General features: G+C 48.5%; 1 protein-coding gene across 1 annotated transcript; it reads right to left on the bottom strand.

Annotated features, from left to right (window-relative positions):
- Positions 1-12,864: 12,864 nt before the first annotated feature.
- On the bottom strand, positions 12,865-13,756 carry LOC149327710 (uncharacterized). The gene has a single exon (XM_089564954.1). It carries the CDS (start codon positions 13,684-13,686, stop codon positions 12,865-12,867), a length of 822 nt encoding a protein of 273 aa, XP_089421080.1. The 5' UTR covers positions 13,687-13,756.
- Between the last annotated feature and the right edge of the window lie 921 nt (positions 13,757-14,677).

The following is a 14,677-nucleotide window of genomic DNA, read 5'->3' as shown; positions in this document are numbered from 1 at the left end:
GAGTACAATCCCCTCACCGCGCCACCCCGCAAGATGACCTCTACGGCGGCCAGCCAGACCTTCCAGCAATCTGTGAGTTCGCCACCGCTGCTTCTTCATTCGCCTCGTACGCCCGCGTCATTTCATGGTGACAAGTTTGAAGATGTGGAGGAGTGGTTGGCCGGGTATGACAGGGTGTCTGAATTTAATCTGTGGGACGAAGACCGCAAGCTTCGGAGCGTCTACTTTGCCCTCCAGGACGCCGCCAAGACGTGGTTCGAAAACCACGAGTCCGCCATCCACACCTGGCAAGACTTCCGGCGCCAGTTGCTGGATACGTTCAGCAGCAACGAACGGAGGGAGCGTGCTGAATTGGCCCTGCAATCGAGAGCGCAGCAGCCAAACGAGAGCGTGGCTATGTTTGTGGAGGATATGACCCGGCTTTTCAACCGCGCTGATCCTTCGATGTCGGAAGCCAAGAAGGTGCGCCATTTGATGCGGGGCGTGAAGGAGCAATTGTTCGCTGGGCTCGTGCGCGATCCTCCGGCTACAGTCGCCGATTTTGCAAAGGAAGCGGCAGGCATGGAGCGCGCCCTGCAGCAGCGGTTTGCGCACTACGGCCATCCGTCAAACATCACTGCTGTGGAGTGCCACATGCCGAGGCCCGGGGATGAGAACACCTCCCTCCGAGAGCTCATCAGGAGCATCGTTCGCGAAGAGCTGCAGAAGCTTCGCTCTGTGGAGCAGCCTCCTAGTGTCACCGCCATCTCGGAGGCTGTCCGTGACGAGATACGCCGCACGGTGCAGCCCACTCCACCTCCGCAACCGCCAGCGCCCTATGTGATGACATACAGCGAGGCATTACGAAGTCCTGCGCCACCACCGCCGGCGTTCTACTCTCCTGCCCCTACCGCGCCGTCCCATCCATTCCCGCATACGACAGCGCTGCCAGACGACCGCCCACCCGTCACGAAGGCAAATATGTGGCGAACGCCGAACAACAGGCCCCTGTGATTCCACTGCGGCGAAGCAGGCCACATCCGTCGTCACTGCCCGTACCGCCGGATTGGCCTGCGCGGCTTTTCGCCAGACGAACCCCTGCCACGCTATGGTGAACGACCCCGAGAGATCGATCAGTACCTAGCGGCCAACGTCCCACCTGCACCTACTGCCCAACGTCAGTCCAGGTCACCGTCGCCTCGACGGTTTTCTTCACCAGCCCGCCAGTCCTACGTCCGGCAGTCCTCCAGCCCGCGCCGGGAAAACTGAGGACGGCGACCCCCGGAGGTAGGGCCGCCGTCACCGGACATAATGACGAACATCCTCCGCTCACTGACGTTAACATGCGACCCGACCTCCGACCCCACGCCGCGACGACCTTTCGACGCCCAGAGACGCCTTCGCTTGACGCCTCAATTGGACAATCTGAACGACCCTTAAGTCCGACGACATTTCGACGAACGGAGACGCCTCCGCTTGACGCCCCAACCCGACCGCGAGATCGATCCCCTAGTCCGACCTCCCTCACACAGCGTTTTTCTGAAGGTGACCAAGCTTCGGCTCAAATCCCGGTCATCGTTGATGGCCGCCGCGTGACTGCTCTCGTAGATACCGGCGCCGATTTCTCCGTCATGAGTCGTGGTCTGACGCTTGTCCTGAGGAAAGTACTGACACCTTGGCCTGGCGCGCACATCCGGACAGCTGGAGGCCATCTGGTGACACCGCTTGGCGTCTGCACCGCTAGAATGGAGATTCGTAGTGTCACCTTCACTGCCTGCTTCGCTGTGTTGGCTCATTGCTCGAAGGACCTCATCCTCGGGTTAGATTTTCTTCGGGAACACGGTGCGATAATCAACCTCCGCGAACTTGTCGTGACGTTCTCACCTCAGTGTGCCATAGCCGACAGCAGCGAGCCCGACAGGTCTGTTTTTCGCGTGTGTGATAACAATGTCACGCTACCACCACGCTCCAGTTTGTTTATTACGGTGGAATGCTCCAACCCACGCACTCCTCACGGGGTTGCGGAAGGTAACCTGTCGTTACTGCTGAGTCAACAAGTCTGCGTTGCGCGGGGTGTTACTTCCCTCCGCGGACTGCGAACGCAGATTTTTGTTACCAACTTAAGCGCCGAATACCGCCACTTGCCGCAAGCAACCGCCATAGCCTATTTCGATGAAGTTAGTGACTCAGTCTCCCACTGCGCCTTGTCCCTCAACGATGCCCATGTATCGACGTCTGACGTCCCCGTTATGACTGACGTGAACCCCGACCTAACCGCCGATCAGAAACACCACCTCCACATGATCCTCGACTGTTTTCGTGACTGCTTTGCGACCACTTCTAAAGTTCGGCAAACATCGGTCGCTAAACACCGCATTGTAGTGGATGAAGGCGAGAGGCCTATACAACACCACCCCTATCGAGTGTCTGCGAAAGAACGGGAGGTGATTCGGAGGCAGGTTGAGGAAATGCTCCGCGACGAGGTTATCCAGCCGTCAACAAGCCCGTGGGCTTCGCCCGTTGTGCTGGTCGCCAAGAAGGATGGCACTCTCCGATTCTGCGTCGACTATCGTCGCCTCAACAAGATTACTAAAAAGGACGTTTATCCGTTGCCCCGAATTTCTTCGTTAATTTCTTTTCATCTTCGTTAATTTCTTTTCATCTTCGTTGATTTCTTTTCATCGGCGACGCACTTACCCAACTCCTTGCTACGTACTTTGCGGTTCCGTTATTTCTCCGACATCAACATGTAAGTACCTGGGAATTAACATATCGCATGATCTTTCTTGGTCCACCCATATCACTGCCATTACTAATGAAGCTAATCGTGTCCTGTCTTACTTACGACGTAATTTGTCAGTAGCTTCTTCGTCTATTAAAACTCTCGCCTACATAACGTTGGTTCGTCCCAAGCTGGAATATGCATGCGCAGTTTGGGACCCTCACATTTCTTATCTAACTAAAGCACTTGAATCAGTGCAAAACCGTGCTGCTAGATTCATCCATTCAGACTACTCTTATCATTCTAGTGTGACTGCCATGAAATCAAGAGCTAACCTGCCTGACCTCGAGCTGCGACGCAAAATCTGCCGACTAATCCTTTTCCACAAGTTTTATCATTCATCCCTTGCAGATCTAAAACCAGCTCATCACGTGTCTCCTCGCACCAGTCACAGCAAAGCCGTTTATCCCCCCCGCGCACGCACCACTGCGCACCTTCATTCCTTCTTTTCCCAGACTGCAGTAGACCGGAATGGCCTGCCTGCCGATGCCGCACTCCACACCAGCCCCGTCCATTTTAAAAAAGCCATTGAAAATGTTCTGTTTTAAACCCCATGTCATTCATTTCAGATTCATTTTTTTTGTACTGTTTCCCCTCATGTAATACCCCTATTCAGGGGCATTTGAGGTGTACAATAAATAAATAAATAAATAAATAAATAAATTGATGACTCATTCAATCGCCTGCGTCATGCCCGGTACTTTTCTTCTCTTGATCTACGCAGTGGGTACTGGCAGATCGAAGTCGATGAACGTGACCGTGAAAACACCACGTTCATAGCCCCCGACGGTTTGTACGAGTTCAAGGTGCTCCCCTTTGGCCTGTGTACCGCTCCGGCCACCTTTCAAAGAATGATGGACACTGTCCTGGTTGGCCTCAAATGGCAGTCGTGTCTCGTCTATCTTGATGATGTGGTTATTTTCGCTGCGACCTAAGAAGAACATGTCAAACGCTTGAGTGCAGTATTGACGGCCATCCGATCAGCCGGTCTATCTCTAAAACCCGAAAAATGCCACTTCGCGTACCAACGGCTGAAGTTTTTGGGCCATGTTGTGACACCTGAGGGTGTCAGCCCCGACCCCGACAAGACGGCCGCTGTAGCTGCGTTTCCGACTCCCACTGATAAGCGAGCTGTGCGCCGGTTTCTTGGCCTCTGTGCATATTACAGACGCTTCGTGCAAGACTTCTCCAGGCTGGCTGAGCCTCTCACACGGCTGACAAAAGACGATCAGCCTTTCGTCTGGGCACAGGAACAGCAGGACGCCTTCGAAAAGCTCCGCAAACGCCTAAAAACAACGCCCATTCTTGCCCATTTTGACGAGCAGGCGGATACAGAACTTCACACCGATGCCAGCAACATTGGCCTTGGTGCAGTCCTCGTCCAGTGGCAAGATGGTGTTGAGCGCGTGATTGCTTACGGCAGCCGCACGCTGTCTCGGTCCGAGGCCAATTACTCAACCACTGAAAAGGAGTGCCTAGCTGTTGTGTGGGCGATAACGAAGTTCCGGCCCTACTTGTATGGTCGCCCGTTTCGGGTCGTGAGTGACCACCACTCACTCTGTTGGCTCGCGAATCTTAAAGACCCCTCGGGCCGGCTAGCTCGTTGGAGCCTTCGCTTGCAAGAATTTGATGTAACAGTTGTCTACAAGTCGGGCAACAAACACAGCGATGCAGACTGCTTGTCCCGTGCTCCTATCCCGTCCAGCTCTGATGACCTCGCAGATGACCCTCTATTTGTTGGTGCTCTGACCACGTCCGCCCTCGCTCAACAACAGAGGGACGACACGGAATTACGGCCACTCATCGATTATCTTGAGGGTACCGCCTCGTTACCGTCTCGTCTATTCGCGCGTGGCTTGTCGTTTTGCTTGCGAGATGGCGACCTCTACAAACGAAATTACGGCCCGACGGACTCTGGTTACCTGCTCGTGGTTCCAACGGCGCTCCGCACTGACGTTTTGCAGGCATGCCACGACGAGCTTCCTTCCGGCCACCTCGGATTTTCTCGAACGATGGCACGAGTTCGTCACCGTTATTACTGGCCTAGGCTTTCTGCGGCTGTCAAGCGTACTGTGCGCACTTGCCGCGAGTGTCAACGTCGGAAGAAACCACCTTTCAAGCCGGCTGGCTTGCTCCAACCCATTGCTCCGCCGAGAATTCCTTTCCACCAAGTCGGCATGGAGTTACTGGGCCCATTTCCCACGTCATCATTGGGTAACCGGTATATTGTGGTTGCCACCGACTACCTAACCCGGTATTATGAGACGAAAGCCCTGCCCCGCGGCACTGCTGCTGAAATTGCTGACTTTTTCATCATCAGCATAGTCCTCCGCCATGGCGCCCCTTATGTTGTTTTAACTGACCGAGGCACAGCGTTCACGTCCAAGCTTACTCAGGAAGTTATGCGGCTCAGTGGCACAAGTCATCGTAAGACCACAGCTTACCATCCTCAAACCAACGGCCTAACCGAGCGCCTCAACAAGACTATCGCTCATATGATTTCTATGTACGTCGACGATGACCATAAGATCTGGGACGCAATCCTTCCGTACGTCACGTTTGCCTACAATACTGCCCTTCTAGAGACGACGGGGTTCTCGCCATTTCGTTTGGTACACGGTCGTGAAGTCGTGACTATGTTGGACACGATGTTATTGCCCGATATTGCACGCCCATTCGTTGCTGACGCTGATGCATTCGTTCGCCATGCAGAGGCTGCCCGCCGGCTGGCTCGGCAACGAACCTGCGTGCGGCAAGAAGTCGATGCTCACCGCTATAACCTCCGTCACCGCGAAGTCATTTTCCAGCCTGGCGATCAAGTGTGGGTTTGGAGCCCCATCCGTCTGCGCGCTCGCTCCGAGAAGCTTTTGCGCCGTTACTTCGGCCCCTACGAGGTACTCCGCAAACTCAGCGACGTTACGTATGAAGTGCGCCCGCAAGGGAGTGTTCGTTCTTCCAGACGCCCGCCGACATCCGAAATTGTGCACGTCGCAAGACTCAAGCCATACCATGCCCGCTAGGACAACTCTCACCACGTTCAGTGCCTGGGATTCTGTTAACACCCACACGTGGCTCCCCCTCACTTTCAGGCATCGAGTCGATGCCTTTCCAGAGGGGAGGGGCAATGCCGCACTTAGTTTAGACATCACTCTACCGGCGCCCCCGTGCGGTCTGTCTTCGACCTTTGTCGCGCGCCGGACTTCGTCCTCTTCTGCTCGGTGCTAGGGCCTGCCGGCTGCGCTCTGCCCAGTGTGCTCGCCAGGTACTATTCTGCCAGGGATAGAACGTCCCACCGGCGTCCGTGACAATATGATGATTAATGCAGTCAAAGGCTTTGCTGAAATCAATAAATATGCCTAAGGTTAATAGTTTTTCTTCTATATTCTGTAAAATGAGTTCTTTTTGTCAGCAGAGCAGACTCAGTTGATAGGCCTGGTCGAAAACCAAACTGGGAATCATCTATGAGGGAGTATTGAATAGAGAAACGTTCTAAACGCCTCAGTAAGATCTTTTCCAGTGGCTTTGAAAATACGGGTAGAATCGACACCGGGCGGTAGTTGCTCATGTCATGCTTTGAGCCACCTGTATGAAGAATAATAACTTTCGCCTGCTTCATTTTATTTGGAAAAACACTGGTCGAAATGGATAGGTTAAAAATATGCGATTGACATGGTGCAAGAAGGTCGGCAATAAATTTAATTGGTTTAATAGGAAAACCCTCAGCGTCCGAGCTAGAGCTGTTTTTTAGTGTCATAAGCGTAGAGAAAACTTTAGATGGGTCAACAGGTTGAAGAGACAATGAATTTCTTACTTGCTTTTTCAGTGCAGTGAGCCGCATCTTTATTGTAAGCAGTGTTTGGAAGGTTGATGAAGTATTGATTGAAGCGGTTCGCTAAGGCGGCACCCGTTACTGGCGATCCATCAATGACAAGTTCACCGATGTTCTCATTTCTATTTGGGCTATTGATTACCTCATTCACAGCCCGCCACATTAGTTTCGGATTGTCACGCCTATTTTCCTGGAACAATTGTTGATAATAGCCTTTTCGTGCCCTTCGTAGTTCCGCATTCAGAGATTTCCGAAACTTTTTAAAAACAACTAAATCTTCTTTGTTCCTGCCTAACGCAAATTTTTGATAAAGTTTATCTTTCGTTTTAATCTTTTGGTAAAGTTCAGGGGTAATCCAAGGTTTCCTTAATTTTTTGTGTTTCCGCTTTGTTATCCACGGAAAATGGAAACAGTAGATACCCTTAAACTTTTCAATGAATGAATGGTATGCTTCATTCGCGCAGGTGTGATTATACAAATACATATACCTTTATTTAAACATCAGGGATGTTAGGGGGTACACCCAAAAAGCCTATGACTGGCTTGACAGAGGAGCGCACCCCTGTACATAAAAACCGGCAGCAACAGAACACGGACAGAACAATAAAAAAGACTACAGTGCATAGGTAAATATCATTCAATAAAGATTAGTGAACATCCTCTTGAAATTATAGATAGTTGAAGTCGGCAAGATTAACACGCAACGCTCAAAGACACTGAAAAATGAACTAAGGATAACAATTACAAAATAAAACGGGATAAAGGAGGAAAAAACTTGCAGTAAGAAAAAAACCGTACCGTTAGGTCCTCAGGGCTCATTGCGCCGATTAAGAAGAATTGGAATTATATGTCGCAGCATTTCACGACCATAATTAGTACGGAAGGATGGCACATACCAGACGTCATTGTTACGCGTTGGGTAGTAATTAGCTTTGGGCCGTAAGGTAGCTGTGATATCAAAGAATGCGTCTTGATTTTTTCCGTTTTCTTTCATATCGTTTACTTAGCAATAGATTATATAGGTCGTTAATAGGAGTTACTTTTAATGATGCGAAAAGAGGTTGAGTGTGAGCAGTAAACGGGGCATTTGCAATGATACGAATGACCTTTTTCTGTATTTTCTGTAGCCTATATGTATTTGACCATGTTGTTGTACCCCACACCAGATGACAATATGAAAGGTTAGATAGAAATACTGCATTATAAACTAACAGTCTGACACTCAGAGGTAGTAAAGAGCGGACTTTGTATAACATGCCTGTGCATTTTGCAAGTTTCTTAACCAGATTGTCGATGTGTATGTCCCATGAAAGATTGCACTGCAGTGTCACACCTAGACACTTTACTGACGGCGCTATTTCAATGTTTTGAGAACCAAGCGTTAGTGCAGGTAAATGTTCTAGTGGTTTGTTCTTAGGTCTAAAAAGTACAGCTTTAGTTTTGGTAGCGTTAATTTTCAACAAAGATTCAGTACTCCATTCGACCAGTTTGCGCAGAGTTTCATTAGCGTTTAATGTCAAGTCACTAAGTGTTTTAGCCCTAAAAAATATGCTGACATCATCTGCATACATTATGTATTTAGCGCTGTTGTCAATGTTCACATGTCGTTAATGTAGATGTTAAACAGTGTAGGTCTAAGAATACTGCCTTGCGGCACGCCAGAATGAATGGATCTAAAGTGCGATGAAGAATTGTTAATTACAACCCGTTGCTGGCGGTGCTCTAAATATGTTATTAAAAGCTGAAGGAATGTGCCGCGAAATCCATAGTGCTCAAGTTTATGAAATAATATTTGGTAATTTATGGAGTCGAATGCTTTGGAAAAATCCACGAAAACACCGACAGTTAGTTCTTTTTCCTCAAGTGACTCTAATATAATTTCCTTCATGATTAATAACGCTGTTTCCGTTGATTTTCCTTTGACAAAACCAAACTGGGAAGGTGATATGACTTTGTGTTTGTTAATAAAGCTTGTAATGCGCGCTTGTAAAAGCTTTTCAAAGCATTTCAAAAAAACTGGCAAAATCGATATAGGTCGGTAGTTGGAGAAATTATTAGCGTCTCCTCCTTTAAAAATGATGGTAATCTTGGCAATCTGTAGCTTTTTCGGGAAAGTTCCAGAGGGAAATGCCAAGTTTATTATGTGTTCTAATATTGGAGCAAGTATGTGGGATGTATACTTCGCTGGAAGTATTTGGAAGGTCGTCTATGTCCTTACTTTTACTATTTTTCAGCGACTGTAAGACCGAAAGAACTTCGTCAGTTTTAACAGGGGTTAAAAACGCGGTTTCGCTGGCCTTTTGACTCAAGCTGTTGAGGTATTGGTTTGGTTGCGTGCTGTCTGCAATGGACATGAAGAAATTGTTGAAAGCATCTGCTAGTTTAGAACCGCAGAAGTGAGTGCTGTCTGTGACTATTTCATCTACTACAGTCTTCTCTTTTGATTTCAGCAAATTATTGAGTCGCCCCCAAACAATATCAGAGTGCTTCATTACATCGTCGTTAAATTGGTTACTCATGTAGTTTCTTTTGGCTTGCCGGTTGATACTGTTGGCTTTATTTCTCGAAGCCTTAAACTTCTTCAGATCGTCAATATCTTGTTTTTAGAAAGCGTTTAAAAAGTATGTTTTTAATTCGTATCGCCTTTAGGCATTCCTTAGTTATCCACGGCTTGCGTGCCTTCGAAGCTGACACTCTGGTTTTGTATGGAAAAGACTCACAATACAGCTGCTTATAGGTGGCAATAAAAATACCGTAAGCTTCATCAACATGGGTTTCCTCGTAGACGCTGCTCCAATTTACTTGCGACAGTTTATCGTAAAATGTTTGTAAAGCAGTCTGGTTTATGTCTTGAATACGCATAGCAACCTTTTTTCAGGTTTGTTATGGGGGACTATGAGATTTGTAATTAAATAAATTGGCAGGTGATCACTAAGATCAGCTGCCAGTGCACCGGATATTGACAATTCATCACATGCATTAGTAATGAAGGTGTCTAGTAACGCTGATACTTCGGGCGTAATGCGTGTTGGTTGATTTATGATATTGAAAAATGCGTTGGTCTCTAGTATAGTGTAGAATTCTTGTTAAAGTGTTGACTTTTCAAGCAAGTTTATGTTCAAGTCCCCGCCTAATATGAGTGTGTATTTATGATCATTTACCCAGCTGAAGTACTCGTCTATAAAATGGAGAAATTTGTTACTGCTTCCGCCGGGTGGGCGGTATGTGACAGTAAAAAGCAAGGAATTAGATTTTAAGGTAAGAACCTCGTAGTCATCGGTTACCACACAGAAAGTGTCAAGTAATTCGCATTTTAAAAATGTTTTCGACAGCATCGCAACCCCCCCACCTCTTTTAGAGCTCCGGTTAAAGGGGTGGAGACACCAAATTTTGAAGCTATAAAAAGCCTGTTATGGGATTCCTATGTATGCAAGGGCAGTCACTGCCAGGTGTTGGACGCAACAAACGTTTAAAAAATATTTTAATTCGGTTCCAAAGATTACCTAAATGCTCACTCTCACGACCTAGACCCATTCGCTAGCGCCATCAACCATGACGTCACAAGGGGTGTAGAAAAATAAAGTTTTAGTGACGTCATACCAAAATACAGTGACGTACGATGACCGGGGCACAGCCGCGTGAGCGCAGTCGACGCACCAGCGAGCCGCGTTTGCTGCTAACCGCCACTCGCTCGGTTTGCGGCGCGCCGTTGCGAACAGCGTCGCAACGTCCGATTGCAGCTCGTTGCCTGCGTCCGGCCTGCTAGATGTCAACGGCGGGCCGCTCGCGGCAACAACGACGGGAAGCGGCAGCCAATGCGAGCGCGGAGAGCGGCAGCGTCATGATGACATAGGGCGCACTCCTTGGAGCCGGGCGGCCTGCGCCAGTCTTCGTGCCGAACGCCGGCATCTGAAGAACGCGATAGTATTGTTTGTTCACGTTCATAGCAAACCCTGGGATATATGAATATCAAAAATGCATCGTTTGTGACGATCGTTGGCAAATACCGAGTTCCTGGTAGAAGTGATGACTGCGATGCAAGCAAATTTCATCCCATAGCCGGTTTTGTGCTGCTGCTACCTGGTGCGGTTCGCCTGCCGTCTGCTAGCTCTGTTGCTGAAGACGTCGTGGAAATCGAGCATATCTTTTATTATGGGACGAGTTCACAGTAAAGGGGTGCCGAGCGGAGCACGTTTCTGAGCGCTGGCCAGTCCCGAAGCTCCCTCAGCTGCGGAGTCGATATCGAAAGCAGCTAGGCCTAGCGACGACTAGGGCAGTCTGGGACCAGCGCGCAGGTCGTCGGCCGGCGTTGCCGCAGGCAGTGTCGCTGCCGAAAGATCCACTTTTAGCACAGATGCATGCTGTCGTATCTCGAATCTAGAAAGCATCCTTTCTGGTGGCATGGCTGTTTGTATTTTCTTGTGCGGACGTGAAGTACGCCGAGTCTGCCGGCCGGTAGGTCAGCCTGGATACCGTCTGCCGACGTCATAAAAGCGAGCTAAAGAGTGTTCTTGACGTAAATAATAAACCATTGGACAAGAAATGTGAAAAAAGTGTCATTTTTGAGGATCGCTGACCAATACTGAGCTGCTAGTAGAGGTAACAACTGTGATATGAGCAAATTTCTCACAACCGCGCCTAGCAGCTGCCGCTGGCGCGACGTCGGGGTCCGGCTCGCCTGGCGCCCGCTAGCTCCGCTGCCGAAGGCGTCGAGGAGATTGACCATACTATTATTTTATTGTGAGATGATTCTGTTAACACTACAGCTATTTGTGAAAAGTAGGCCTTTTATTATAGCGCAGGCGACTTCCGAAGCGCCGGCCGCTTGCTAAACAGGCTATAGGCCTAGCGACGACCACGGCAGCCAGGCAGCAGCAGAGCTCGTCGCCCGGAGCGCCCGCGAGCGGTGTCGTTGCCGAAAGCTCCCAACATAAGCAGACATGCTTTGTCGCTGCTCGAGTATAGCTGGCAGTTCTGATAACAAGGCGATCTTGTCTTTTCTTGTGATATTTGTACACCATCCCAAGCAGCGCTCAGGTACTGCTGCACGGCAGCGAAGTGTGACACCGGTTGTGGGCGCAGCTTGGGTAGAGCGGCGCAGCGATGCTTACTGGCATTTTGCAAAGTGTTTCGCATCCTCACGCGAACCCGCGAAGGCGATATTAGCGTGCGAACAAAAAAAAAGTCGATGTCCTCACTCGTTGGAATCAGATCTGTCAGAATCCGAGCTGCTGGGACTAGACGTGCAGTTGTTTGTTTTCATATGCGCTGGTCAGCACGTGTGTGGGAAAGCAGACGATGCAGCAGTAGGTGCGTCACAACTTTTGTGGGCCCACGTGACCAAGCGAAGCAGTTGATCTTCCCCCTCTGTGACGTCACTGTACAACTCGGCGTTCCGAAACCGAAACCGAAAATCGTTCACCTAAAAATGCTATAATAAATTATTCACTGTGAATATATGAATCTTTGAGTGTGTATCATGCTTCCTGGAGCCATAAGAAACGTTTGCAACTAAGAACGCGCGAACCATAAATTTGGTGTCTCCACCCCTTTAAGAAAAAATGTAGAGTATTCAGGTAGATTAAGAACAGCAGAGTGGCTATCGTACCATGTCTCAGTTATCATGATAACGTCAAACGTAAAGCTAAAGCTGGAAAGGAAGGCGCATATATCATCGCTTTTGTTTCGAGCTGATCGAGCATTCAGATGCAGAAACGAAATGTTACTGCTTTTTATCTGATAACGGTTGCTCAGCTCGTAAGGTGTCAAGAAATCGTAACTTGAAGCGTTCACTGATGCCATGACCTCAGAGACACGGTATGTTGCAATCTATTAACGGTACTGCGAAGAAGCCAAAAGAGTTGAAAAAACGAAGTTTTGAAAAAAATGCAAATGTAAACTGCAATGGGCATACTGATAGCATGGCACAGAAACAATTCTTGTGACTACGTCTGTGCAAAAGTTGTACACTTTACAGGGCACGGGACAAAAGTCAGTAAATTTTAAATCTACATCGAGAAAAAAGGCACTACAGGCACTCCTAGTACAGCCATTACACAGACATTTAGAAACCTCATTAATGGTTAGTCTAGCATCGCAGGCACAAACAAGGGTTGAGATGACGAAGCAGTAAACAGCTGTTTTAAATGTCAAAGTGTCAAAATCTTTATCCCGAGAAACACAAACAAGAGAAGTCATATTCACATGTTTCCAGTTGTTATACTTGTCAAGCAACGTTCTATTTCGGCAGTCCATGTGCTGATAACAAAAACGCTTAAGCGACCTTCGCCAGGTCCGCCTCAGAGGTAACATGCAGGATTGAAGAGTTGTCACTTTTGCGCATTAAAATCTTTCCTTGCGACAGCCACACGCATTTCCAATTTTTCTCCTTTTTGAGCTTTCGAGCTTTACCCAGCAGCACCTTGTTCTCGACGCACAAAAGCTCATTTATGTACACGAGGTCGCTTGTGTCAAATCCCAGCCTATCTGCTTTCAGAGTTTTCTTCCGGGCAGCTGACAGCAACTTTTCACGAGCAGTTCTTGAGAAGAACTTTACCAAAATGTTAGGTTTCTCCTTATCTTTCGAAGGCACACGATGCACTACGTCAATGTCACCGTCAGTGACACTTGTGCCCAGACATTTTGCAATGTCCGCAACGACCTTGTCTAGGTCTTCTTTATCTGCAACCGGAAGTCCTTGAATTTCAAGGTTCATGCTTCTACTATATTGTTTCAGCCCTATTATCTCATTCCTTGACTGTTTAAGTTCCTCCTTCAACTCTTCGTTTGCCACGCGACATTGCTCAGCTTCGGCCTTCACTCCAGCAAGTTCCTCCCTGTAACGCTCAATATCCCTCTTCAATTCTTCAAATCCATCATTCATAAACCCAATAGAGCTACGAATGCCACCGAGTTCAGTGTGGATTTCAGTATTTGAAGCATCAACCTTGGCTACATCTTTTTTTATTTCTGTGGCGAATGCATCTAGCTTGACTACGAGTTCGGTAAGTGCCTTCACAACTTCTTTGATAGTGCTAGGTTGCTTTTCCAGAGCCTTTGCAACATCCCCTAGGGCGCCCTGCTCAGTTCTCGGCATAGCCGAACGGCGAAGGCCAACAACCAAAACAGCACACCGAAAAACGTTCTACGACATCAAAAATGGACACTTGTGGCAGCAGCAGCGACGAGACAATCAGGGTTATGTCTAGGAAGCTTTATAAGAAAAATTTCAACCAACCTGAAAAATTGCAGGAAGCTGATTAGGTCTAGTCCGTACGCCGTCGCCGCTGCTGCCAGAATGACCAAAATGCTCCGACGAATACACCGCCCCCCGAGGAAGTGATAATGGTTCACTGATTTCTTTAAACTTGCACAGATGGCAGGCGCGTTGATTCAGTCAAGTCTGCGATGCGCTGATGATAGACGCCCGCTCCTCGACCAGGCAGCAACGCGGCCTTGGAAACTTGCAGTTCACTTGACAAGCACGAGCCTCAGCCTGAAAAATTGCAGGAAGCTGATTAGGTCCAGTCCGTACGCCGTCGCCGCTGCTGCCAGAATCTGACCAATCCATAAATATCTTACCAATCCATGTTCTGTATGGCTTGTCGAAACGAGATTAGGTTTTCATTACTGAATGACTGGAACTTTATGAAAGGATATGAATTACTCACACAACGGCGCATCTTTACGGATACAAAAATCGGACAGTGGTCACTAATATCTCGTTCTTTTGTTTTGTTGCTTCGCTTCCAGCTACAACGAACGAATTTTTTCTTAAAAGAAAGTGTTATCGCATGTAAAATAAAGTTGTACTTTTTATTCACTAAACATATTGTGTCTTTGAAGTCGCTCGTGGCGAGGCTACGCAATTAGCCCTCAAAGTGGGTTCTGTGACGTTCTGTGTGCGTTCAGACATTAGTGCGCGCTTTGGCGAGTGCACTTATGTTACGCCGTTTAGCTGTGCTAGAGCGCACTTTTAGCAAGTGACACTCTTCGTGAAAGAAGTCCACGGACGGCCATCTTGCCCGGCAGAAGCGGAGGCGGAGTCGGTCCTGAGGCTTCATATAAAAAGCAGCCAATCGCTTCAA

Source organism: Amblyomma mixtum, chromosome 10 (genome assembly GCF_055824585.1).
Source record: "Amblyomma mixtum isolate Tamu chromosome 10, ASM5582458v1, whole genome shotgun sequence".
Classification (NCBI taxonomy): domain Eukaryota; kingdom Metazoa; phylum Arthropoda; class Arachnida; order Ixodida; family Ixodidae; genus Amblyomma; species Amblyomma mixtum.
The sequence above is the reverse complement of the archived record's forward strand: the minus strand, read 5'-3'. Positions and strand labels throughout refer to the sequence as shown.